Genomic DNA, 27,449 nt, shown 5'->3' with positions numbered 1-27,449 from the left:
GGTGAAACTCCGCAACTTTCGAAGAACTAAGGAAGAGGAAGGCGGACAACGGGAAATGGAGCCAGCTAGGGGTGCGGTGGGCCAACTTACCCCTGCCCCAGGGTGAACAATAAAGAGAAGAGCAGGAGTCGGAGTACTGTGAATTGGGACCTGCTCAGTCAGTCAGTCAGTTACTGAGGAGAGGGGAGGAAGGCAGGGAAGTTTAGAGAACAGGCAGAACTGAGAAGAAAGCTTGGAACTGTCCATGTGATAAGAACCTGGTCCCAGAAGACCAACTCAAGTACAGTAACGGATTTTGCCATAAATTTGTTAGTACTGGGCCGGAGAGATAGCATGGAGGTAAGGCGTTTGCCTCTCATGCAGGAGGTCATCGGTTCGAATCCCGGCGTCCCATATATGGTCCTCCCGTGCCTGCCAGGAGCAATTTCTGAGCCTGGAGCCAGGAATAACCCCTGAGCACTGCCGGGTGTGACCCAAAAACCACAAAAAAAAAAAAAAAAAAAATTTGTTAGTACTGGGAACTAGCACGGCATGGCTCCCCAGAGCATTGAGCTGAGTGCAGCCTCCAAGGACCCAACTTGGAATCGCTGAGCATTGCCAATTGTGTCCCCCCAAAAAACCCCAAATCTAAAAAAACAACCAAAATGTTGTCCTTATCATCTTTAATTTTTATCATGATCCTAGGGGTAGGGGCTTTCATTTCCAGTTTCCAGATGGGGGAAACTAAGAGCCAGAAGCCTTACCAGGCTCATCTAACTTCTGTGGCATTCCATGTCTGCCAGGGTCCCCAAATTCAGCCCTGAAGGAGAGAACTGAGACTAGTCTCCAGAAGGAACTGTATGTAGGCTCTGAAGGCGGGGCCGTGGCTTCTCTGATCTCAGGGCCCTCTCCTCTGCTCAGGCTCCGCCTCTGCCCTTCTCTTCGCTGTCTGAAAGTGCAGGGTGCGAGCTCTTCCTAGGACCCCCTTCCCCTTGGGGAGAGAATTGCACCTCCCAGGAGAGGACCCTGTCCTCTTCCCTCATCTCCGCTCCTTCCTTCGGGCAAAGGGGTGCTTCCATCTGCATGCCCACTCCACCCCTAGGCTTCATCTGTCAAGCAGAGATGACTGTCAAGTTAGATTTCGAGGAGTGTCTCAAAGACTCACCCCGTTTCCGGTAAGTATGTACAGGTCTGGCGGTATTGGGGGGAGACAGGTAGGACCCCCATACCTGCCACCTCCTCCAGTTCTTAAAGGGAGAAGTTCTATAGGGACAAGATGGAGCTTGGTATAGTATCTTTGCTAGCAACCCCAAGGCTGTGGTCCCCTCTACCCCTTTCATGTGTGTTGTGTTGGGAGAGGGGTTCCTTCTGCCTCAGGTTCGCCCCCCAGAGCTGGCATTTGCTTCTGATTCTGGAACCCCTGCCCTTCCCCCAACACCTGCTCTGGGCGGTTCACAACTTCCTGCCTTCACCACAGCCACCCTCCTTCTACTCTTCCTGCTCTGGTCTGGGTCTGATAGCTCCCACACTGCAGTGAGTCAGAGATGGAAGTGGGTGATGTTTTTCCTGTCTGTACCTTGCAACCCTTCATGTCAATGCCCTCATGGCCCCCTCCCACTCCAACTGTGGACCAGATGGACCCAGCTCTGTTTCTATGACTTTCCAGGGCCTCTATTGAGTTGGTGGAAGCTGAAGTGTCAGAACTGGAGACTCGATTGGAAAAGGTGATTCAACAAGGAGCTCTAACTCGGGATGGAACTAAGATAGAGGGGAAGGACCTGGAAGAAAGTTCCAGGGGATTACTGGAAAATGAATGGAGGGGAGACAGATGGGGGAATCTAGCTATTTGACAAGCTAAAAAGAAACAAAAACATAGTTCTCTAGACCGATAAGGAGCTCAAGATTGAAAAACAAGACGTAACAATGGTCTTGGTCAGGTCTTAGCCCATTATGCTGACAGAGGACGTCCTGAATCGACTCATGAGCCCCAGAGACATATTGGAGGTCAACCAGTAACACATTTAGATACAGACCCTCTTCTATAGGGGGTTGGGATGTAGCTCAGTAGTCGAGAATTTGCCTTGTGTCGGGTCCTGGGTTTGATCCCTAATAACAAAATTCAAACCCCTGTCAGGTTACTCCTGAGCACTGAGTCCGGAAGAGGCTTGAACTCTGCTAGTGTGGCTTCCAAACCTCCCCTCCAAATATATATATACACACACACTATAAATATATATTCCTCTGAGAAATGCTAGGTACAGTTCTGGAGATCCCCCAAGAATGAGTTTGACTGTGGAGGCCCCTGAACACCACAAGATCAAGTAGCACATATCCTCATGTCCTCACATTAAGCCACTAGCCTGGTTGGTTGAGAACTGCCTTTTGAATACCACTTGGGAAACCCAAAATATAAAATAAGCACACAGACACATATATTCCCAACCCCATTACTTGGCTTAAGTTTTCTCTGTCTTATTTACTTCATTCTGGCATATTTTTACTACCTATATTAATTGTATTGCTGTGCTTATTAGTTATTAATGTAACATGATTATAAATTTAGTACTTAAAAGCATTATACGTTTGTGATCGTTTCTATGCATCAGGAGTCAGATGCAGCTTGACTGGTCTTCAGAGTCTCATAGACTACAAATAAGATCTTGGCTGTGGTTATTCTTTTTTATTTCGGTTTTTGGGTCACACCCAGCGGCGCTCAGGGGTTCCTCCTGGCTCTATGCTCAGAAATCGCCCCTGGCAGGCACAGGGGACCATATGGAATACTGGGATTTGAACCACCATTTTCCTGGTTCAGCTGCATGCAAGGCAAATGCCCTACCCCTGTGCTCTCTCTACGGCCCCAGGTTATTCTCATCTGATGCTCAGAGTTTTCTCGTGATTGCTCATGTGACTGTCAGGATTTAGTTTCTTCCTAGGGACTGAATAGAGGACAAGGGAAAAGGTACTTGTCTTGCACATCTGACCTAGGTTCAATCTGTATGGTTCCCTGAGAGCCGCCAAGAATGATCCTTTTTTTTTTTTTTTTTTTTTTGTGGTTTTTGGGTCACACCGGCAGTGCTCAGGGGTTACTCCTGGCTCCATGCTCAGAAATTGCTCCTGGCAGGCACGGGGGACCATATGGGACGCCGGGATTCGAACCAATGACCTTCTGCATGAAAGGCAAATGCCTTACCTCCATGCTATCTCTCCGGCCCCCAAGAATGATCCTTAAGCACAGAGCCATGAGTAAACCTTGAATAGAGCCAGGTGTAGCCCCAAAATAAAAATAAAAGTGGGGGCAAAGAGATAATACATCAGCTAGGGCACTTGCCTTGCATACAGCAGACCCTGGTTAAGTCTCATATCCCTTATGTGTTCCCAAACCCTCCAGGACTGATCTCTGAAAGCAGTCAGGAGTAACCCTGAACACTGCCAGATGTAACCCAAAACTAAAAAATAAATTGCCTTGGGCCAGAGAGATAGCACAGAGGAAGGGTGTTTGCCTTGCACACAACCGATCCAGGATGGATGGTGGTTCGAATCCCAGCATCCCATATGGTCCCTTGTGCCTGCCAGGAGCGATTTCTGAGCAGAGAGCCAGGAGCCTGGGGCCGGTGCGGTGGTGCTAGAGGTAAGGTGTGTCTGCTTTGCCAGCGCTAGCCTAGGACGGACCGCGGTTCTATCCCCCAGCGTCCCATATGGTCTCCCAAGCCAGGAGTGACTTCTGAGCGCATAGGCAGGAGTAACCCCTGAGCATTACCAGGTGTGGCCCAAAGACAAAAAAAAAAAAAATTATTCCTGCGGAGGCTGGAGTGATAGCACAGCAGTAAGGCCGAGAGATAGCATGGAGGTAGGGCATCTGCGTTGCATGCAGAAGGACGATGGTTCAAATCCTGGCATTTTATATGGTCCCCCAGGCCTGCCAGGAGCGATTTCTGAGTGTAGAGCCAGGAGTAAACCCTGAGCGTCACCAGGTATGACTCCAAAAAACAAACAAACAAAAAAAAAAAACAAGCAAATAAAAGACTCTTGAGCCATCCATTGTGCCCTCATTTATCAACTGATAAGTGAGGCCTCCTCATATTTCAGCTGATGGGTCAGACCCTCGGAGCATTCCAGCATGCTATCTTTGCCCTGATCTATGGTATAGGAAACATTACTATGAGGCCAATTCAATCAGCATAGAATGAGACAACTCCACATTGTAAATGCTACAGAAACTCAGCGATAAAGCAGAATATTCCTCCTGTGCACTAGACAGTAGATGAGGATTGAGTTTCTGGGGATCTCTGGATTCGAGGAGTAGAATAGAGAGATACATGGCAGTACATAAAAAAGGACATTTTGAAGGCTGAAGCTGACATTGGCTTTTGTGATAGGCTGGAAAGAATGTTTTGGGAACAGAACAATGGGAGCAAGGAAACAGAGATGGGAACACCTCTGGTATGAGTTAGAAGCATCTAATCAACCCTGGCTCAATCCCCAGCATTTCATATGTTCCCTTAAGCACTGTCAGGAGTGACCCCTGAGAACAGAGCCAGAAGTAATCCTTGAGTATGCATGTCTCTAGGCATGAACTAAATATAGGAAATCAGGCACCTGAGAGATAGTTTTGCAAATAGCATACTTGCCTTGAATGAGCCAACTCAGCTTCTATTTTCATCAACCCATGTGGTCCCCTCTAAACCCCACCAGTGCAATTTCTGAACACAAATCCATGAGTACTGAGTAGAGCCAGATGTGATCAAAATTAAAAAAAAAAGGGGGGGGGGTCAGAGAGATAGCACAGCGATAGGGCATTTATCTTGCACACAGCCGATCCAGGACAGATGGTATTCGAATCCCAGCATCCCATATGGTTCCCCTGTGCCTGGTGCCTGCTAGGAGCAATTTCTTTTATTCTTTATTTTTTGGGGGGGGGTTTGGGCCACACCCGGTCATACTCAGGGGTTACTCCTGCCAATGTGCTCAGAAATCACTCCTGACTTGGGGGACCATATGGGATGCTGGGGAATCAAACCACTGTCCATCCTAGGTTAGCACTTGCAAGGCAAACACCCTACTACTCGCACCACCGCTCCAGCTCCTACCAGGAACGATTTTTTTTTGTTTGTTTTTGGATCATACCCAGCAGCGCTCTGGGGTTACTCCTGGCTCTATGCTCAGATATCACTCCTGGCAGGCTTGGGGGACCATATGGGATGCCGGGATCCGAACCACTGTCCTTCTGCATACAAGGCAAATGCCTTACCTTCATGCTATTTCTCTGGCCCCATTTTTTGGGGGGGGAAGGGACCAGGAGCGATTTTTGAGCACAGAGCCAAGAGTAACCCTGAGCCACTGGGTGTGACCCAAAAACAAAACAAAAAAAAATAAAAAGGGGTGGGGGAGGAGAGATATGGGGGTATATTGGTGGTGGAAATGTTGCACTAGTGAAGGGGGTATTCTTTTTATGACTGAAATCTAACTACAAACTTGTTTGTAATCATGGTGCTTAAATATATTATAAAAAAATAAAAAAGTCCCGAAGCAATAGCACAGTGTTATATCATTTGCCCTGCACACTGCTGACTTGGGACAGACCCAGGTTCAATCTTGGGCATCCCAAGCCTGCCAGGAGTGATTTTAGAGCACAGATCCAGGAGTAACCCCTGAGCACTGCCAGGTGTGGCCCCAAAACAAAAATAATGAAGAGCTGGACTGAGCTGCAGAGAGGTTTTATGGTGTAGTTGGAGAGTAGCTCTGGGAAGACAAAAAGAAGTGAGGCAGGAGTGAGAATATGATGGCACTTAGCATGAGTTCCTTATTGCTTTTATTGCTTCCTAGCTCCTCAAGCTGGGCACTGGGCTCCTGGAAAGTGGGCGTCATTACCTAGCCACCAGTCGTGCCTTTATTGCTGGCATTTGTGACCTGGCCCGCCTGGGTCCACCAGAGCCCATGATGGCGGTATGTGGAGGGCCCCAAAACAGGGATGCAGTCTGGGATTCCAAGGGAGCCTGCGTATGGTGAGGGTTGCGTGGGGCCTGCTGATCCCATATTCAAGGACTGGGACTGCTTTCTCAGAACAGCCACAGCTCTGGGTCCAGAGATGAGAAGGTCCCAACAGATTACACGTCTTCATCTCTTCTTGTCTAGGAATGTCTGGACAAATTCACTGAGAGCCTGAATCACAAGCTAGACAGCCACGCAGTGAGTGGGGAGAGGTTGGGTTGGCAGGAGGACAAGATAATTCATACTCTTAATGCCCCTCTTGCATGAATTTCTGCTTCCCTTCAGGAGCTTCTGGATGCCACCCAGCATACACTGCAGCAACAAATCCAAAATCTGGTCAAGGAGTGAGTTGGGAGGGAAAGGGACCTTCTCTTCCAGACGTCATGGGGGCTGGGTAGGGAGCCCTACCAGGAGTGATCCCCGTGTGCATAAGCCCTGAGTACCCAAAATATACCCAAAAATGTACAAATGAATAAGCAAAAAGTCAGCCCTCCATCCTTTCCCCCCATTACCAGAAGGAAAAACAAATAGGAATTCCTGTATTCCCTATATTCAGGAATTGTGCAAGTAGAGGTTTCCAGTGGCCTGACTAATAGATACCACGTCCCAAGAATTCCCTTGGGTTCTGACTATGGAATAGGTTGACTGGAAGTCTGTGCATGGGCCTTCTAGGACTTCTCTGTGGGGGAAGGTGCATTGATCTGTGAATTTGTATCGTCCCTCTACCCTCAGAGGTCTCCGGGGTTTCCGAGAAGCTCGTCGGGATTTCTGGCGGGGGGCTGAGAGCTTGGAGGCTGCTCTTATTCATAATGCTGAAGTGCCCAGGCGCCGGACCCAAGAAGCAGAAGAAGCAGTATTAGCTTTAAAGGCTGCTCGAGCCGGATACCGGGGCCGTGCACTGGACTATGCCCTGCAGGTGACTGCCCATCTTGACCCTGGGGGTACAGTATCTTGAGATTGGAGAGTCCTCCACATGACCTAGAATTTTGGCTTTTCAGGTCAACGTGATTGAGGACAAGAGGAAGTTTGACATCATGGAGTTTGTGAGTTGCACTGGTGGTGAGGGCAATGAGGGGGTAGGGCCTACCAAGAGAGGAGAAGAGAGAGGAGAAAGGGGTCCTACCTCAGATATATTCCCTGCTCATGTTGTCCTTTAGGTACTACGGTTGGTGGAGGCCCAGGCAGCTCATTTCCAGCAGGGCCATGAGGAACTGAGCCAGTTGGCCCAGTATCGAAAGGAACTGGGTGCCCAGGTAGGGTTTCAGGAAGCTGGAAATGTGGTGGAGGGACAGTATGACGTCCCTGGACCAGTGAGGGAAGGACATGCCATCTGAGATGCCCCTCCTATGCCCAGTTGCACCAGCTGGTCTTGAATTCAGCTCGTGAGAAGAGAGACATGGAACAGAGGCATGTGCTACTAAAACAGAAGGTAAGGGCTGGCACTGCTGACAGGAGCAGCCATGCCTGGGGCCTTGGTCTCAGCCCTGTTCAGTTGTCCTTTAGCCTTCTTTGGGCCTCCAGGAACTAGGTGGGGAGGAACCAGAACCCAGCCTACGGGAAGGGCCTGGCGGCCCAGTGATGGAAGGACATCTTTTCAAAAGAGCCAGCAATGCCTTTAAGACCTGGAGCAGGTGAGAAAAGGGTTATCCCAGTCTGCCAAAATTCTATTAGTTTTAGAGTGGTTCTATAGTGTGCCAAGTCTAGAAAAAAAATCTGCCTTCGAGTATACAAACCATCAACAAAGACAATGAACATGGTAATCAAATAAATTGTACGCTGGTGTTGGTGTAATAGCGCAGCAGGCAGGGCACTTACTTTGCACGTGGTCAACATGGGTTTCTTCCCTGGCATCCCATATGGTCCCTTGAACACTACCAGGAGTAACCCCTGAACATTACCATGTGTGGCCCAAAAACTAAATAAAATTAAAACTGAAAATATGGCATTTGCTTTGTACACAGCCAACATAAGATGGATCCCAGTTTGAATCTGGCATTCCATATGGTCCCCTGTGCTTGCCAGGAGTGATTTCTGAGCACAGAGCCAGGAGTAACCCCTGAGTGCCGCTGGATGTGACCCAAAAAACAAAATAAAAAATAAATAAAAATATATTAGGTATGGGGCAGGAGAGATAGCACAGCGGCAGGGCGTTTGCCTTACATGTGGACAAACCAGGACAGATCTGGGTTTGATTCCAAGTATCCCATATGTTTCTCTAGGCCTGCCAGGAGCGATTTCTGAGCCAGAGCCAGGTGTAACTCCTGAGCACCACCGGGTGTGGCCCCAAAACAAAACAGGAAGAAAAAAAACATTTGGTAAACAAGTATAGCCATTTCCCATGGCATTTTTACCATAGGAAAACCATAATGTAAACAAATAGCTAGTGTGCAGGAAAGGTTTTGTAATTTTATTTGTATTTATCTTGGGAAGAGTGGGTCTGCCCAGCTGTGCTAGGTGACAACACTAAGGCTACTCTCAGCAGTAATGAACAGGCCATTAAACTCGGATCAAGTTCATGCTAGACATGCACTCTAACCTTTGATATATCTTCCTGGCCTGGATTTTTGTTGTTTGGGGCCACATCTGGCATGTTTGGAGCGTAGTCTTCACTCTAACTCATCCTTGGCAGTGCTCAGGTGACCAAACAGGGTGCCAAGGACTGAACCTGGGTTGGCCATGTGCAAGACAAGTACCCTACCAACTGTACTATCATTCTAGCACCTGGCCTGGTTTTAAATTTTATTCCTGCTTTGTTTTTTTGAGACCATACCCAGAAGTAGTCAGGGATTACTTCTGGTGGTGCTCAGGGGACCACACCACACAGGATGCCTGGGATCAAACCCAGGTCAGCTACATACAACACAGATGCCCTATTTGCTGTTCTATTGCTCCAGCCTTGGTTTTATTTATTTATTTATTTATTTATTTATTTATTTATTTATTTTGGTTTTTGGGTCACACCCGGCAGCACTCAGGGGTCACTCCTGACTGTGCTCAGAAATGGGCCCTGGCAGGCACAGGGGACCATATGGGATGCTGGGATTCGAACCACTGTCCTTCTGCATGCAAGGCAAACACCTTACCTCCATGCTATCTCTCCGGGCCCTTGGTTTTAATTTTTTTTTTGTTTTTTTTTTTTTTTGGTTTTTGGGCCACACCCTGTGACGCTCAGGGGTTACTCCTGGCTATGCGCTCAGAAGTTGCTCCTGGCTTCTTAGGGGACCATATGGGACGCGGGGGGATTGAACCTCGGTCCGTCCTAGGCTAGCGCAAGCAAGGCAGGCACCTTACCTCCAGCGCCACCGCCCGGCCCCGGTTTTAAATTTTAAACCATCTATCTTAAGGTAGTAATTTTAAGGTAATAATAAGGCTTTTAAATGAAAAATTTTAACTACAATGAGGGTTTTGTGCTGGAGAGATAGTACGGTATTTAAAGCATTTACATGAGTTCAGCCAACCTGGGTTTGATACCTGACTTCCCATATGGCCAACTAAGCCCTGCCACGAATGATCCCTGAGCACAAAGCCAGGAGTAAGCTCTGAGTAAAGAGGAGGATTGCCCACAAACAAAAGTAGAAAGGCAAATAGGAGAAGAATGTTCGAGGCAGAAGCACCAAGGCCCTTAGGAACCAGATTGATGGAGATTGATGGAGAAATAGAGGCAACTCGCGTGTATACAAGATGGGGTTGGAGGAAAGAAACAGAGAAAATTGGAGCTAATTGGGTATGAGTCAGGATTGGGTTTCTTTTTTTTTTTTTTTTTTTTTTTTTGGTTTTTGGGCCACACCCAGCAGTGCTCAGGGGTTACTCCTGGCTCTCTGCTCAGAAACAGCTCCTGGCAGGCACGGGGGACCATATGGGACACCGGGATTCGAACCAACCACCTTTGGTCCTGGATCGGCTGCTTGCAAGGCAAACGCCACTCTGCTATCTCTCCGGGCCCTGGATTGGGTTTCTTTAGCTCTTGTAAGAACTTGACTTCTCTGAGGGAAATGAGCCATTGCAGGGTGTGGAGCCAGGTGGGAGTCTGCTGTGATTCAGTTCCTTCCCTTTAAAGAGTTAATGCAAGCCCAGATGAGATCTGTGTATTAATAAGAAATTAATAAGAAAGCTGAACACACACACCCCTCAACATAGCAAGAGAAAAAGCATTCTAGTGCCCTCTGGAAAGTTCCATTTCTTCCCATTTACTGGGTTGTCCAAGACTTTCAACACTATTTACATGTCCTGGTCTGTACAACTCTCCACACTCCTTTTTTTGTTTGTTTTGTTTTGCTTTTTGGGGGTCACACCCGACAGCGCTCAGGGGTTACTCCTGGCTCTATGCTTAGAAATCGCTCCTGGCAGGCTCAGGGGACCAGATGGGATGCCGGGATTCGAACCACCAACCTTTTGATTGCAAGGCAAGTGCCTTACCTCCATGCTATCTCTCCAGCACCTGGTTGGTTTTTCTTGATCCACACCCGGTGATGCTCAGGGGTTACTCCTGGCTCTGTGCTTTCCTGGCTTGGGGGACCATATGGGATGCCAGGAATTGAACCTTGAACCGAGGTCCGTCCTGGATCAGCCACATGCAAGGCAAATACCCTACTACTGCACTATCGTGCCAGCCCCCTCTCCATGCTCCTTTGAACTAACTCACACAGAACTCAGACAGCTCAGTTCCCTCTTATCTCAGTAAAATCTTTTTTTGTTTATTTGTTTGTTTTTGATTTTTGTTTTTTGGGTCACACTGGTAGCCCCCAAAAATAACCCTAACACTAGAGACCATTCAGGGTTGGCCTCGTACAAGGCAAATGCCCTACTGCTGTGCTATCGTTCCAACCCCTCTCAACAAGATCTTTTTTTTTATTTGTTTTTGAGTTACATCAGTGATGCTCAGGGGTTACTCCTAGATATGCACTCAGAAATCACTCCTGGCTAGGGGGACCAGATGGGACGCCAGGGGATCAAACCACAGTCCATCCTCAGTCAGCCACGTGCAAGGCAAATGCCTTACTGCGGAGCCACATCTTCAGCCTCCTCTCAGCAAGATCTTTTTTTTTTCTCAGCAAGATCTTTTTTTTTTTTTTTTTTGGGCCACACCCGGCGGTGCTCAAGGGTTACTCCTGGCTGTCTGCTCAGAAATAGCTCCTGGCAGGCACAGGGGACCATATAGGACACCGGGATTCAAACCAACCACCTTTAGTCCTGAATCAGCTGCTTGCAAGGCAAACACCGCTGTGCTATCTCTCCGGGCTCTCAGCAAGATCTTAATGGACAAAGAACACAGTGTCTTTGCTATCCCTGTCCCAAGTCTTATCCCAGTGCTGCTCACGTTTACAATTTCTTTTTCACTTTCTTTAGGCGCTGGTTCACTATTCAGAGCAACCAACTGGTCTACCAGAAGAAGTACAAGGTAGGTACCCCGAGGTACTGGATGCCTGGGCCTAGGGAGATTCAGTCCTTGCTGCAGATGAGTGGACATCTTGTTACTTTATCCCCTTCCAGGACCCTGTGACTGTGGTAGTTGACGACCTTCGTCTCTGCACAGTGAAGGTCTGCCCTGATTCAGAAAGGCGGTTTTGCTTTGAGGTGGTGTCCCCTAGCAAGTGAGTGCTGTCCAGGGGGCAATGCTTCAATCTGATAGCATAAATGCTAAGCAGTTGGAATGAAGGGTTACACAGATCTTCTTTCTGAGGAGTGGGGGTTGCGGAGAACCCATGTAGTCCCAGTAATCCTTTGCTCCCTAAATTGTAGGCCCACGGAGGGGGAAGAGGATAGAGGCTGGTAGAAGAGGTATTTAGAGGAATTTGGCACAAAAGTGAATTTTTGTTTTGCTTTTAATTTTTGGAACACATCTGGTGGTGTCCAGGTATTCCTTGCTCAGAGCTCAGGAGCGCTGTGTGTGTGTGTGTGTGTGTGTGTGTGTGTGTGTGTGTGTGTGTGTGTGTGTGTGTGTGTGTGTTTGCTCCTGGGATTTTCCTGCCTCTGTGCTAAGTGATCCCTTATGGCGCATAGGGGACTGTATGTGGTACCAGGGATCAAATCATGTCAGCAAGCAAGTGCCATAACTACTGCACTGTTTCCCTGAGGTCCTAGAAAATATGTATTTTTTTTTGTTTTTTGTTTTTTGGGCCACACCCGGTGTTGCTCAGGGGTTACTTCTGGCTGTCTGCTCAGAAATAGCTCCTGGCAGGTACGGGGGACCCTATGGGACACCGGGATTCAAACCAACCACCTTTGGTCCTGGATCGGCTGCTTGCAAGGCAAACGCTGCTGTGCTATCTCTCCGGGCCCAAAAATACGTATTTTTAAATTTAATTTAATTTTACTTTATTGGTCTTGAGGCCATACCTGTAATGCGTAGGCTCTGCACTCAGATTACTACTGGGGATCATTTAGGGTGTCAGGTATCAAATGAACTCAGGTTGGCGGCATGCAGAGCAAGGGTCCTGCCCACTGTTCTGTCTCTCCACAACTTCAGACCTATTTTAGTATGACTGGTGTAGTGTCTTCAACTGACGCTAATGTCAGTCTGCCCATTCTGCGACATGATTCCCCAGGTCTCAGCTCCTTCCCTTCTCTGTTCATGTTCCTACAAGGTCTTGCCTTCTCCAAGCAGACTCCGAGCGCCTCCTGCAACTTTGGATCAGTGCTGTGCAAAGCAGCATTGCTACCGCCTTCAGTCGGGCTCACCTTGATAACAGCCCTTGGGGTTCAGGCCAGGTACTTGAATATAGGGGGACAGAGCTAAGAAGATGGGGTCACCCTCCCACCGAGCCTCAGAACCACTCTTTCTTCCCCTCTCTCCTCCAGGTTTCAGGACACTTGGCCGTGGGCTCTGCAACCACCATGGGTTATGGTGATGCGAATAGGAGAAGGGAACCTGGGAGAGGTGGGCATGTGGCCGCACAAGTACAGAGTGTGGATGGCAACGCTCAGTGCTGCGACTGCCGGGAGCCAGCACCTGAATGGGCCAGCATAAACCTTGGTGTCACCCTCTGCATTCAGTGCTCTGGCATCCACAGGTCATTGCCCAGGGCCCCAAACAAGCCTGAATCAAACCTCTGGTTATGATGTTGGGAAGCAGGACCCCATCACAAAGTCTCTATCCTGCCTTCCCTACCCTGGCTGTTGGTCCTCCTTTTGGTCCTGACCCCAGCTGAGCACAGTCTGGGGAATAAGGTGGTTCCAGGAGGCCTCTCTGTTAAGTGTCCTGGCCTAGCCAGGGCTGGGTACACCTAGAGGAGTACACTGGCTTGACCATAGTGTGTAGAAGGAGGTATGAGAACTAAAAATGGAGAGCGCAGAAAGAAGAAGCCATGGAGCCTAAACAAGTCTATATGGCCCTTCTGCTCTGCCTGGCTGGTGGAAGGAGAGAAGGGGGAAGGTTATGGAAGAAGTTGTCCAGACCAAAGTACATAGGTAAAGGCAGAGGTCCTTGAAGTATGTTTAGAGGAAAGGGGTTATGAACAGCAGGATTGTACCTAAGCTAGTAGGCTGACTCGAGCTGCTGTGCCACCTCCTTCCTGGCTCAGGACCGCTGCACGGTCTGCATATGCGACTTTGCCTCCAAGTCTGAGAACCTAACTCCTACTCTGGTCCTCCAGGAGCCTTGGCGTTCATTTCTCCAAAGTGCGGTCTCTGACCCTTGACTCGTGGGAGCCGGAACTAGTGAAGGTAACTTTGGGGTGTTTGGAAGATTGAGTGGGGTGGGGATATGGGGATAAGGACAGACAGTAATTTCTTTTCTGTCTTTTCCAATCGGTCTGTCCCTACCCCTGTGTCCTCCCTGGCTACTTGAAGCTAATGTGTGAGTTGGGAAATGTCATCATCAACCAGATCTATGAGGCTCGTGTGGAGGCCATGGCAGTGAAGAAGCCAGGGCCCAGCTGCTCCCGGTGAGGACAGGGTGAAGGAACTGAGGCAGTTCACTTCCAGGGAGGAAAGAGTAGGGGTGCTAGGAGAAAAGCTGGTATGTCCCTTCTGTTCCTCCCTTCACACCCTAGGCAGGAGAAAGAGGCCTGGATTCATGCCAAATATGTGGAGAAGAAGTTCCTGACCAAGCTTCCTGAGATTCGAGGGCGAAGAGGTGGCCAGCGACCTCCAAGAGGACACCCTCCTGTGCCCCCAAAACCTTTAATTATGCCCCGGCCTGGAAGCTTCAAATGCAAACCAGGTATAGGGTTGGCTAGCTTTTCATTTGCTCAGTGATGATCTCTCTTGTGCACTTAGCAATATGCTAAGTGCTGGGGGGGAGATCATTTCAAGTTTTGGTACCCAGGAAATAATATGAATAATATAATAATACCAGGGAAATATAATAATATAATATATATAATAATACCAAGGAAATAATAGGAAATGAAGAACTAGAGTGCATGACTGGAGCTGGAGGAAATGACCCTAATGTGATTCCCAGTACTTGATTCCTCCCCCGAGTATATCTGGGAGTAGTTCCTTAATGCCAACAGAGTTTTTGGGCAGCTGATACCTAGTTGTGCTTAGATCTTACTCCTGGTTCCTTGATCTAGCAGAGATGGCTCGGGGGTCCTTATGTGATACTGGGATCAAACTTGGTCCGGATGCCTGCCAAGCGAGCTATAACTGTTTTGTTTTCTTTTTGAGACCACCTTCAGAGATGCTCAGGGCTTATTTCTGGCTCTAATTTCACTACTGGTGAAATTCAGGGACTCTGTGGGGTGCTAGGGATCAAACATGAACCTCAGGCAAGGAAAATAGAGCACCATCCACTGTACTAACTGACCAAGTTATCTGTATTATATCTTTGGTCTTCCAAAAAATCTTTTTTAAAAAAGCTTTTGAAATTATGAAGGAATATGAGCTAATGAATAGGTAGGATAGATTAAGCGTGAGAAAGGTAGGAATAGGGTTTCCTAAGGTCTTCGAGGACCTGGACAGCAGAGGGAGCTTCCCAGATAGCTGAAACTAATTAGGGAGTCATTTCACAGGTGATGTCTCATCTAGTTAGGGTAGTTGGACTGGAAGAAGTGACGCATGACATTGGCTGTCCCACACCTTAGGGCTTCTTCCTCAGCCTTTCTCCACCCAGAGTTTCACCTTCCTCAGTAGTCCTGGGTTTGGAGGGTCTCCCTCAGGTGAAAAGTGACTTCTCCCTTTGTAGAACTGGGACTGTACTGAGGTATTTCTTCTTGACGATAGTTGACCTTTTGTTTTGTTTTTGTTTTTTGGGGGTCACACCCGGCAGTGCTCAGGGGTCACTCCTAGCTCTATGCTCAGAAATCTCCCCTGGCAGCACAGGGGACCATATGGGATGCTGGGATTTGAACCACCGTCCTTCTGCATGGAAGGCAAACGCCTTACCTCCATGCTATCTCGCCGGCCCCAATAGTTGACCTTTCTTAACAGAAGCCTCCTCTGATGACCTGGGATCCCTCCATCCTGGGGCCCTGTTGTTTCGAGCTGCTGGGCACCCTCCATCCCTTCCTACCATGGCTGATGCTCTTGCCCACGGAGCAGATGTCAACTGGGTCAATGGAGGTCGAGAGAATGCCACACCGCTGATCCAGGCCACAGCTGCTGTGAGTGTTCTTGCTGACGTCCCCAACTCATTCTGAGTCCTTATTTCTGACCCCTCCTCAGATTTTGGACTCAAACCTTACCTCTGCCCTTACTCACTTGCCTCCTGGTAACTCTAACTCCTAGAGAATGAGAACTGATAGAAACTAGCGCCTGAACATGTTTGATTTGGAGGTAGGTAATCCAGGCATTTACCACTAGGTTAACAGCTTCTCTGTGCCTCAGCTTCTTCATCTGGTAAATAAAGATAGCATATCTCAACTTGTATTATAGATTATCGCTCCAGCCCCCTCCTAAAACATTTTAAATCTCTCTAAAGATGTCCCTCCCCTCTTGGACCAGAACAATACTAAGGCAGATAGGGTGCTTGCCTTGCACACAACTGACTCTTGGCAACACACTGAGGTCCATGTGGGATGCTAGAGATTGAACTCAGCTTAGGCAAGCACCCTACCCATTATACTATCCCTCTAGTCCATATTCTGACTTCTTTATGCAGAATTCTCTTCTGGCCTGTGAGTTTCTTCTTCAGAATGGAGCTAATGTGAACCAAGCAGACAACCATGGTCGAGGGCCACTCCACCATGCAACAATCCTTGGCCACACTGGGTAGGAATATCAGGGCCTTTGGGAGGGATACTCCAGACTGGGAGAACAGAACAGCCTCCTGAACCTGACTATTCTCTCCAGCCTGGCCTGCCTATTCCTGAAAAGGGGAGCAGATTTGGGGGCTCGAGATTCTGAAGGCATGGACCCACTGACCATCGCCATGGAAACAGCCAATGCTGACATCGTTACCCTGTGAGATGGCCCACAGTGGTGGGACTAATGCTTTCATTCTCCAGTTGGGGCTGACTAAAAAGGAGACCCTGGGCAGGGGCAGGGTAGTGCCTGGGTCAGCTGAAAGGAGTGCTCCTAGTGTTTGTTGAGGCATGGAGCAAGGAGCGTGAAGGAGGCATGGAGCGTGAAGGCTCTGGGATGGTGAGTTCAAGAGGCCTCATTCATGCCTCAGCATCGACCAAAGTCATCTTTTATGGACTAAACACTTGGGTACACAGATGAATAAAGTTCAAAGGATAGGTGAAACCTGCGGGAGGAAGGGGGAACATTAAGGAGGATGACGTCCACTGTCAATTCCTTCCCTGTCAGGTTGCGATTGGCGAAGATGAGAGAGGCTGAAGTGGCCCAAGGCCAGGCAGGTAAAGTACCCACCCTTCAATTAACGTGGATTTTCTGGCTCCTAATGATGACCTGTCCCCATTGTGCCCTACGTGGTTGTTTAATTATGTGAGAGGAAAGAACCCCGTAAAGACAAGAGGGCTGGAGAGAGGGGAATGAGGCGAGGAGGATTTGTACAGCAAGGCCTCTGGTGAATGGTACCGCCTATTGTCCCCCATACCCTGCCAGAAGTGACCCCTGGGCACAGAGCCAAGAGCACACGCTGAGACAGCTGGGAGTGCCACCCCTGAACAAACAGACACGCACAAGGGAGACAGGCGAGGCACCCCAGCTGGGATGTGGGCACTCCCCGATGGACGCCCATCACTTGCCCTCAGAACCTGACCAGAAACAGACTAAGGGTGGGAAGTCAAACCCCTCCACCATGCTGCCCCCACGTGAGCGGGAACCCAGGTTCTGATCTTTCGAGTTGGAGGGCGCCGCTGCCAGGCCTCCACAACCCTGTTCTCTCTCTCATGCAGGCGACGAGACCTATCTCGACATCTTCCGAGACTTCTCCCTCATGGCCTCGGATGACCCCGAGAAGCTGAGCCGTCGGAGCCATGACCTCCACACCCTCTAAGGGGGCTGCCGCCTCCCCATTAAAGACTCCATGCTTTGTGCTTCCTTCTGTCCGTGTCTGAGGCGCCACATGAGGGGGTGATGGGAGGAGGAGCGGAGGCCTTGACTCTGGGGATCCTGTCAGACGTGGGTTTCTGAGGAGGCCATGGCTCAGGAGATCCTGTCAGAATGAGTTCCTGAGGAGGCCCGACTCAGGAGATCCTGCCAGATGTGGGTTTCTGAGGAGGCCATGGCTCAGGAGATCCTGTCAGAATGAGTTCCTGAGGAGGCCCGACTCAGGAGATCCTGCCAGATGTGGGTTTCTGAGGAGGCCATGGCTCAGGAGATCCTGTCAGAATGAGTTCCTGAGGAGGCCCGACTCAGGAGATCCTGCCAGATGTGGGTTTCTGAGGGGGTCTGGCTCAGGAGATCCTGTCAGAATGAGTTCCTGAGGAGGCCCGACTCAGGAGATCCTGCCAGATGTGGGTTTCTGAGGGGGTCTGGCTCAGGAGATCCTGTCAGAATGAGTTCCTGAGGAGGCCCGACTCAGGAGATCCTGCCAGATGTGGGTTTCTGAGGGGGTCTGGCTCAGGAGATCCTGTCAGAATGAGTTCCTGAGGAGGCCCGACTCAGGAGATCCTGCCAGATGTGGGTTTCTGAGGAGGCCTGTCTCAGGAGATCCTGTCAGACATGGATTCCTGAGGTGCCACCTGAGGGGGTGACAGGAGGAGGAGCAGAGGCCAAGGCTCCCGCGATCCTGTCAGACATGGGTTTCTGAGGTGCCACCTGAGGGGGTGACAGGAGAGGCAGTGGCAAGGCTCAGGTGATCCTGTCAGACATGAGTTTCTGAGGTGTCACCTGAGGAGGTGACAGGAGGAGGGGCAGAGGCCAAGGCTCGGGAGATCCTGTCAGACTGGGGAGGCCCTGGCTCTGATCCTGTCAGACGTGGGTTCCTGAGGCGCCACCTGAGGCGGTGACAGGAGGAGGGGCAGAGGCCGTGGCTCTGATCCTGCCAGACGTGGGTCTGAGGGCGACCCTGTCAGCCCCCCCTCAGGCAGCCCCGTCACGCCAGGAATGCGGCGGCTCAGCGGCCGCCTCGCCTCCGGGAATTCCCGACGGTCGGCCCGCGGAGACGTGAGGCCGGGCGCGTCGGAGGGGAGGGCAGGGCAGGGCCGCCCGTCCGTCCAGTCAGGCCCGAGAGGCGCGGCCGGCGAGGGGGGCGGGGGGCGCCTCCTGAGGCCAGTCACTTCCTGGGGGCGGAGAAGCGCGCTCGGGCCTCTGAGGCGACACAGTTCGGGCGGTGGCTCCTAGTCTCGAGACTCCTCAGGGCTCCTGTCAGAGTCCTCAGACCCGGCCGGGCCTGACTGGACGCGGGGCGTCCCTTTGCAGGCTCAGAAGCGCCCCTGGGAAGCACCTCAGGCAGCACCTCAGGTTCCTGGAACCCTGCGCCACAGCCGGCCCAGGCCTCCTGCCTGCTTCCCTCAGGACTGGCTGGCTGGCTGACCCAAGGCGACAGACAGAGATCTCTCTCTCCCAGCGGAGGATCTCGGCAGCTCCGAGGGATCGACTCTGGACTCGCCACTGGCACCTGCTGGCTGCATCCCCCCAAACCCTCAGAGGACCGCACTCGCCCATCGCCCTGAGGAGAAGTAGTCTGGGTCCTCTACGGCTTCCTCAGCTCTCTGCCTCTCTCCTGGCATCCCTCTGTGGGGTTCCCGCCCGAATCTGCCGCCCACCAAGTCCCTCTGGTGACCCCCAAGTTTGGCCACCGGTGCCTGCAGCTGACAGTCCGAATTTCCACCCAAGACATCTATCTATCTGTCTGCCTCCTCCTTCTCCTTCAGTGTCTCCTATACGCCCCCAAAATTTCACCTCCTCCTGTGCCCTCTCCGCCCCCCTCTTTTGGGGGCCCTGTGACCCTGAATGTGGGGGGCACGCTCTACTCAACCACTCTGGAGACCCTGACTCGCTTCCCAGACTCCATGCTGGGAGCCATGTTTAAGGCTGGCACTCCCATACCCCCCAACCTCAACCCTCAGGGGGGCCACTACTTCATCGACAGAGACGGCAAAGCCTTCAGGCATATTCTCAATTTTCTGCGCCTGGGCCGCCTTGATCTGCCCCTGGGATACGGGGAGACAGCGCTCCTCAGAGCTGAGGCTGACTTCTACCAGATCCGGCCCCTCCTGGACGCCCTCCAGGAACTGGAAGCCTCTCGGGGGACCCAGGCCCCCACAGCCGCCCTCCTCCATGCAGATGTGGACAGCAGCCTGCGCCTGGTCCACTTTTCCGCTCGAAGAGGCCCTCATCACTATGAGCTGAGCTCGGTGCAGGTGAACACCTTCCGAGCCAATCTCTTCTGCACCGATGCTGAGTGTCTGGGGGCCATGCGGGCCCGATTTGGTGTGGCCCATGAGGACAGAGCGGAGGGAGGCCCCCACTTTCGACTGGAGTGGGCCCCCCGTCCCACAGAACTCCCTGAGGCGGAGTACCAGAAACTGGGGCTGCAGCCACTGTGGACTCGGGGACCAGGAGAGAAACGGGAGGTGGTGGGTACATCAACCTTTCTGGAGGAGGTGCTGAGAGTGGCTTTGGAGCACAACTTCCGCCTGGACTCCGTCTTCCCTGACCCTGAAGATCTGCTCAACTCCAGATCTCTGCGCTTTGTCCGCCACTGAGAACTTGGTCTTGAGTTCGGTTGGGGGTGAGGGTGGGTGGGAGGATGGGGGTTGGAGAATGGAAAGCAAAACTTCCTCTGATGCCTCCTCCTCGCTCTGCCCTGGGAGCTGGAAATAGGAGACGCACTGCACTTGGCTTGGGCCCAGATATGGACAGGAGTTCCCAAACCTGAACCCATCAGGGACTTTCAAATGGTTCAAGGGACCAGGACTGGTGCTAACCCCAGGAGGACCTCCTTTCCTTAGTTGGATGTTAGTAGGCAAGGGTCTAGAAAAATGGGGGCCCCTCTAGGCCCAGAAGAGCCCTGGAGAGACTGAAGTTAGAGAAATAAAGACTTGGGGTTGCTCTTAAAGGATCTTGGGTCTGTGGTTTCTGCTAGAGCAGGGTGGTCAGGCCTAGCCTAACCAATAGAAGGCCAGAATATGCCAGAATATGGAGTAGGATATCCTTTGCTGTGTTCAAGCCATTTGCTGAGGGAGACAGAAGGGCTAAGCACAACCCCCACTCTCAGTTGGCAACGGGAGCTAGGAGAATCCTTTCATTAATTATGGGATTGGAGCGTCCCTCTGAACTCAAACCATTTTATAGAATCCCATCTGAGGGTGGGGTGACTGTGGAGGAGAACAAGGTTCTTGGCCTTACTTCTTTTGATGTATGTGAGGATGTAGTTTTGTTTGGATCACGCCTGAGCTGGTTCAGAGGTCAGGAATGGTTTTGGTGGTGTCAAGAATCAAACCCAGGCCTCCTGGAGCATGATCTCCAGCCCCAATCCTCCCCAGCCAACTGTATCTGGGATATCTGGCTTCCCCAAATGTTCGATTTGGGTCTACTGGTGTCCATCTTTCTGTGATCTGTGCCCGTCTGGGCCTGTTTGGGATTGCCCAACAACTGTTTTGGATCAGATGTGTTTGTCGTCTGGGAGTGAGTAGATGGTGAGTTAGTGCTTTCTTTTTTTTTTTTTTTTTTTTTTTTTTTTTGGTTTTTGGGCCACACCCGTTGACGCTCAGGGGTTACTCCTGGCTATGCGCTCAGAAGTTGCTCCTGGCTTGGGGGACCATATGGGACACCGGGGGATCGAACCGCGGTCCGTCCAAGGCTAGCGCAGGCAAGGCAGGCACCTTACCTCTTGTGCCACCGCCCGGCCCGAGTTAGTGCTTTCATAACAAAGGGTGAATCTATATGTTTATGTATGTGCGTTCACATCATCAACAGGAGATGGCTGATGAGGTGAGTCACCAGGATTTCCCTGTGAGAGACAAGAAGTCCCTGTGCGTAGCTGTCCTTGAAGGCCTATATGGAACTCTTGGTTACTACATTAATATGGTTGCATTTCTTAGAGATAACTGAGGAAGGCCCATCGCTACACAGGGGGCCTGGAGAGATAGTACAACGGATAGGGCTCTTCCCTTGCTCACAGCTAACCCACGTTTGGTCCCTGAAAACCCTGGGCATCATTAGGAATAATCACCAAGTTGGGGCTGGAGAGATAGCATGGAGGTAAGGTGTTTGCCTTGCATGCAGAAGGTCATTCATTGGTTCGAATCCCGGCATCCCATATGGTCCCCTGAGCCTGCCTGGAGAAATTTCTGAGCATAGAGCCAGGAGTAACCCCTGAGCGCTGCCCGGTGTGACCCCAAAACCAAAAAAAAAAAAAAAAAAAAAAAGAATCACCAAGTAATCAGGAGTAAACCCTGAGCACTGCCATGTGTGCCCCCCAAGGGGGGGGAAAAATCCAGGGCTGCAACAGGGCAGAGAGAGAATGTAGTTTGAGAGGAGCAAGGATTTCTGGGTCCCTCAAGGGATGGGTTACTGATACCGTCTTAAAATGCTTCACTGGGAAAGCACTCCTTATTTATCATTGGTCATGATTTACATGAAGAAAAATAAAGTTGCTTTCAGAACCACAAACTTGTAAAGGCTGATAAGGGCCAGGCTGGGGAAACCGTTCAGCTGAATCTGTTTCCTCTGCTCCTTATCTGCTCCTCCGTTCAAACTTAAGCCCAGCCAGGAATGAAGTGGTGACATCACTCTGGAACACTCTAGAACTGCCAAGAAAAGGTCTGGAACCAGGATCACAGAGCATTCTGAGATTTTTCCCAGCCTCGGTGGTGGGACTGAGACCCCAAAGACCAGCCCCGTCTGATACCCTAGTGTGGGTGTTATGTGGCTGCTGGCACTGGGAGGGCTTTTCTTGTCAGCCTCTCAGGCCTGCATCTTTTGCCACCTCCCAGACCGAGACTTATCGGGCCGCCTGGCTCAGCTCTGCAGCCAGATAGAGGCCCACTGGAAGGACTGTGAGACCTCTTGGAACTTCACAGCCTTTGCCTTAGGTAAGCCACATATCATGTCTGAAGATAGACCCAGCAGGGCCGTCCTGTGTCCCAGGCAGAGCCACATAGCTACCAGCTGTGTGCCTGTCAGCAGTCGTCTCAGTCCATGGCCCCCTCTGAACACACTGGAGAGCCATGGTGGAACCAGGAAAGAACCCCCAGGGCCGGGGAGGAAATTGTGGGTCGTTCCCCATCTGCACAGATGAGATGACCATGAAGAAAATCACAGAGAAGACACACAGAGTGCTGAGGGTCATCGGTGAGCTCTAGGCCTTGGATGGCGTGGAAGGTCTGGGAAGGAGGGAAGGCAGAGGAGGGGTGGTGCGAGCGAGCAGTGAACTGGACTGTGGGAGCCTTTAGGCCAAGGCAACAGAGCTGTTCCTTCTCTCCCCAGAGATCAAAGGGTCTCTGTCCTCACTCCCTAGATATTGGCAATGGCTTCAAAAGACCAAGCTCCCCGAGTACGTCAGGGAAGGTATTTATGTGAGACCACTCAGGAGTGTCTTGGATTCTAGCAGAAGGGGTGTGGTTGAGTTAATTCATTCCCTCACCCCCACGATCTTTCATTCCAGGACTCTGTGCTCCTGCTTGCCGTGAGTAGAAAAGGGGTAGCAAGCTCTAGGGTCCTCAGGGCACCCCACAGAGAGCCTGGCAATGAATGGGGAGGAAGTGAGGTACAGGCGGGTGGAGCTTGGAGGGCCTGTCCCCGCTCTTTTCTCACTGTCTCCCGCAGGGGGCAGCACCATCCTGTACAACTGTTCCACCTGTGAGACCTTTGAGGCGTTGTGTTGGCCCAGAAAGCGCTGCTTCCCAGGTCCTTTTTCCCCACCCCTGTGTCACCCTGCTTGGACATCCGAGCTTTTAGTTTCCCCAAAAGCCCACAGGTGTGGCCCCGGAATCAGTTTCTCTCTCCTCGGTTCCCTGCAGGTAGCCATGATCTTTGGGAAGCAAGAATTCTGCTCCTCTCTGTCTCCACAGCTGCCCTGATCCTAGGTGTTGTCTCCTTCAAGATAGAGTGAGTTGGGGGACCTTAGAGAGAGCACACTCGTAGGGTGTTTGCCTTGTATGTGGCCGACCCAGGACCAAGCACCCCATATGGTCCCCTGAGCCTGCCATGGGGAATTTCTGAGTGCAGAGCCAGGAGTAACTCCTGAGCGTCAACGGGTGTGACCCTAAAACCAAAGATAGGGTGAGTTGGGATTTGAGGGCAGGAAACAGTGTCACCAGCTTTGACCAGACCAGCATCATCCTTCTCCCATCCTTCCTCTTGCCTGCTTCCCACGCTGACTCCCTTCCTGGGGCTCCCAGTCTTTCTGTCTACCCTTAGGTCCATCTATCTTGAAGCAAAAGATGACTTGTGAAAATGCTGACTGCCCCGCACCCCCGGCTTCCAGATTAAAAATATGAATACTCACAACTCAAGCCCAAATGTTAGTCTCCCAGACCCTGAACCTGGAAAACTCCTCCCTTTGGCTTTTCAGCCAGTCAGGGGGCAGTCACCCATGCCAGGGAAATATTGACAGAGAAAAGATTCTACCCTTCACCCTTCACTACTCCCACTCCTGCTTCTGCCTGTTCCAGGAAAGCTGCTTGCCCCAAAGCTACCATGACTTATTGGGAATCCGGGAATCACTGTTCTGGATAACTCCCCGCCTCCAGAGTGAGACCACATCTTTCAGTCCTCTGGCAAGTTTTCCTTCCATTTTACAATGTAAAGCCTTGGCCTTGCAGAAGCCTCCTGATGCCAGAACTAACTAATCCTGTTGTCAAATGCTCTGCATCCTGCCTGGCCTCTGTTTCCTTCAGGGTGGGCAGAGATAAAAAGGGAAACTCAGCTGTCCTCAGAGGGGAGAGTCTATATCCAAGGTGATATTTGGCAATGTCTGGAGAAATTATTTTTGGAATTTTTTGTTTGAGGACCCCCACCTGGCAGTATTTGGGGGCTCCTCTTGTTTCTGTTCTGGGGGGTGCATCTTGTTTGAACCAGGGTCAATCCGATTGAACCCTGGACTCCTGCATGCAAAGCATGTGTCTCAGCTTATTGACTATTCCCCCGTATCTGGAGACATTCCTATTGCTTTGCTGGGGCGGGGAAGATATGCTTCTTATATCTAGTGGATAGGGTCCAGAGATGCTGTTCACCATCTTAAAATGTACAACAGGAATGGCACTTATTTTGTAGGTAGCAGACCCAGGTTCAATCTTTGGTATCCAGATGGTTCTCCAATCATTTCCAGGAGTGATTCCTGAGTGCAGAGCCAGGAGTTAGCCCTGAGCATTGTTGAGTGTTGCTTAAAAAAAAAAGAGCACAAGATTTCTTTTTTTTTTTTTTTTTTTTTTTGGTTTTTGGGCCACACCCGGTGACGCTCAGGGGTTACTCCTGGCTATGCGCTCAGAAGTCGCTCCTGGCTTGGGGGACCATATGGGACACCGGGGGATCGAACCGCGGTCCGTCCTAGGCTAGCGCAGGTAAGGCAGGCACCTTACCTTTAGCGCCACCGCCCGGCCCAAGATTTCTTTTTTTTTTAAACTTGATTGATTGATTGACTGATTGGTTGGTTGAATTTTAGACCATACCCAGCAGCACTCGGGCCATTCCTGGCTTGTGCACTCAGAAATCGTCCCTGGCAGGCTGGGGGACCATATGGGATGCTCGGAATGGAACCAGGTCCCTCCGGAGTCAGCAGCAATGCAAGGAAAACACCCCACTGCTGTACCATCTCTCCAACCCCAGAGCACAAGATTTCTACAGCATAACAAAAATAAGTTTGTTCAGGCCAAAGAGATTATCAGAGTTTAGGAGATTGACATGCAGGAAGCCAAGTTCAGTTCCATCCTCAGCAGTGCATGGTCCCATGAGCACTTGAGAGCTGCAGAGCCAAAAGTGAGACCCGAGTAACACTGGGAGTAACACAGCACCACTGTGTCTGAGCCAACATACCACCCACTTCGCCACAAAAACAAAAATTTTCCTATCCAGAAAGCCATAGTGAGAAACCCTGGCATTTGGTTTCCTGGCTCTCAGGCGTTTTGAGTAAGGGGGATGGAATGTGGACTGTGGAAAGAGAGGCCTGTTCCCAACAAGTTCAAGTTGAAGGGCTTAGTTCTGTAAAGGATCCTACGCTCCCCCAGCCCAGTGGTTTTCAAAATAAATACCTGGAGGCTCCAAGGCAAGGATCCTTAACCATCTGCACAGAAAGGTAACTTTAAAAACTATCTACACATGGGGCCAGAGAGATAGCATGGAGGTAGTGCGTTTGCCTTGCATGCAGAAGAACGATGGTTTGAATCCCGGCATCCCATATGGTTCCCTGAGCCTGCCAGGAGCGATTTCTGTGCATAGAGCCAGGAGTAACCCCTGAGCGCTGCCGGGTGTGACCCAAAAACCAAAACAACACCACCAACAAAAAAACTATCCATACTGGGAGCTGGAAATATAGCACACACCTAACATGTGTGAGGCCCTGATTCAATCCTATCTACCCTGTAACACAAGGGCAATATACCTATGGTTGGGCCTCAAATCCACACGGTTTGGTTTTTGGGTCACTCTTGGTGATATTCAGGGATTCAGGGATTACTCCTGGCTCTCCGGTCAGCGTGAAGTAAAAATATCCGCAAATTGGTAAGTCTGCCCTCCCACCCCGTGTTTCTAACCCCTTAGGCAGGTGGGTCTGATGGAGCAGGGTAGCTGCAGAGAGATAATACAAAGCAGTCAGAAAAGATATTCATCGGCGTCAGCCTGCTTTTTGCGTCATGGCTCCTCTCTGCCCTGTGCTCTTTCTCCCAAACCCAAAGCCAGAACTCCTTTCTTTATTCAAATCAACTCCCAATACCAAAAGGGGGAAGGAAGGTCGAGTCAGGTACTACCCAGTGGGAAAGGAAGGGGTTACTACTGGGAAATGGAAGTTGGGGGGAAATCTTTGTTTGGGCTTTTACCTAGGTTCGCCTTACAGGTCAGGATTTATTTCTAGCAGTGCTCAGGCATGCTGAGACGTGCTGAGGATTGAACCCGGGTTGACCTGTGCAAGGCAAGCACTCTCAGACTCAGCCACATGCAGGGCAAATGTCCTACCCAATGTAATATCTCTCTGCTCCCAGGTCCACATCTTGAACAATATTATATAGGACCCTTGCTCGTTTTCAGCCATGATTAGAATCACTGCTTTAGGGGCCAGAGCGGTAGGCATATACCTTGCACGCGCTAACCTAGGACAGACCGTGGTTCGAACCCCGGTGTCCCAAAGGGAGCGATTTTTGAACGCATAGCCAGAAGTAACCCCTGAGCCTCACAGAGTGTGGCCCAAAAACCAAAAAAAAAAAAAGAAATACTGCTTTGGGATACCAGTAAAGGTCCAGGAGATGGGGACCTGTTCTTTCTTGTGCGACTTAGCTTCCATTTTGTTTTGCACATTCTAATCTAATCACTTCATCTTTCTATAAAAAATGTGAGGGGCTAGAGCGATAGCATAGTGCTAGGGCGCTTGCCTTGCACGCGGCCAACCCAACAGACTTGAGTTTGATTCCTGGCGTGCCATGTGATCCCCTGAGCCTGCCAGTAGCAACTTTTGAGCACAGAGTCAGGAGTAACTTCTGAGCGCTGCCAGGTGTGACCCAAAAACATAAAAACAAGCAAAAAATGTGATACAGATCATTCCTAAGGCTCATACAACTTTCCCAATATCATACAACCCACTCATCAATTCATTTGCATCAGATTCCCAGAAACAAAGTAGTGATACTGTCTAAACTGGGACAAGAAGTAACTGTATGGGGCCGGAGTGATAGCATAGTGGTAAGGCATTTGCCTTGCACACAGCCAACCAGGGACAGACCTGGGTTCGATCCCCAGCATCCCATATGGTCCCCCGAGCCTATCAGGGGCAACTTCTTTTTTTTTTTTTTGGTTTTTGGGTCACACCCAGTGACGCTCAGGGGTTACTCCTGGCTATGCGCTCAGAAGTCGCTCCCGGCTTGAGGGACTATATGGGACGCTGGGGGATGGAACCGTGGTCCGTCCAAGGCTAGCGCAGGCAAGGCAGGCACCTTACCTCTAGCGCCACCACCCGGCCCCAGGAGCAACTTCTGAATCAGGAGTAACCCCTGAGCACCGCCAGATGTGGCCCAAAAACAAAAAACAAAAAAACAAAA

The 27,449-nt window shown here is 50.6% G+C and overlaps 3 protein-coding genes across 3 annotated transcripts; all 3 read left to right on the top strand.

Moving 5' to 3' along the window:
• Positions 1-979: 979 nt before the first annotated feature.
• Positions 980-17,345, top strand: ACAP1 (ArfGAP with coiled-coil, ankyrin repeat and PH domains 1). The gene is made up of 22 exons (XM_049766161.1): positions 980-1,154; positions 1,646-1,703; positions 5,803-5,922; positions 6,112-6,165; positions 6,253-6,311; positions 6,700-6,883; positions 6,966-7,010; positions 7,125-7,220; positions 7,322-7,396; positions 7,489-7,598; positions 11,314-11,365; positions 11,458-11,558; positions 12,552-12,675; positions 12,766-12,977; positions 13,560-13,629; positions 13,756-13,850; positions 13,959-14,128; positions 15,340-15,512; positions 16,010-16,119; positions 16,201-16,311; positions 16,660-16,709; positions 17,211-17,345. Exons 1-22 carry the CDS (start codon positions 1,063-1,065, stop codon positions 17,309-17,311), a joined length of 2,262 nt encoding a protein of 753 aa, XP_049622118.1. The 5' UTR covers positions 980-1,062; the 3' UTR covers positions 17,312-17,345.
• Positions 17,346-19,108: 1,763 nt separating this feature from the next.
• Positions 19,109-19,967, top strand: KCTD11 (potassium channel tetramerization domain containing 11). Its single transcript, XM_049766180.1, has one exon. The coding sequence runs from the start codon at positions 19,272-19,274 to the stop codon at positions 19,965-19,967; it is 696 nt and encodes a 231-aa protein (XP_049622137.1). The 5' UTR covers positions 19,109-19,271.
• Positions 19,968-22,126: 2,159 nt separating this feature from the next.
• On the top strand, positions 22,127-23,317 carry TMEM95 (transmembrane protein 95). The gene is made up of 6 exons (XM_049766123.1): positions 22,127-22,298; positions 22,501-22,557; positions 22,693-22,773; positions 22,871-22,891; positions 23,032-23,112; positions 23,226-23,317. The coding sequence occupies exons 1-6, from the start codon at positions 22,130-22,132 to the stop codon at positions 23,315-23,317; spliced, it is 501 nt and encodes a 166-aa protein (XP_049622080.1). The 5' UTR covers positions 22,127-22,129.
• Positions 23,318-27,449: the final 4,132 nt, after the last annotated feature.

Source organism: Suncus etruscus, chromosome 20, assembly GCF_024139225.1.
Source record: "Suncus etruscus isolate mSunEtr1 chromosome 20, mSunEtr1.pri.cur, whole genome shotgun sequence".
Lineage (NCBI taxonomy): Eukaryota > Metazoa > Chordata > Mammalia > Eulipotyphla > Soricidae > Suncus > Suncus etruscus.
This window is presented reverse-complemented; position numbering and strand designations above follow the sequence as displayed.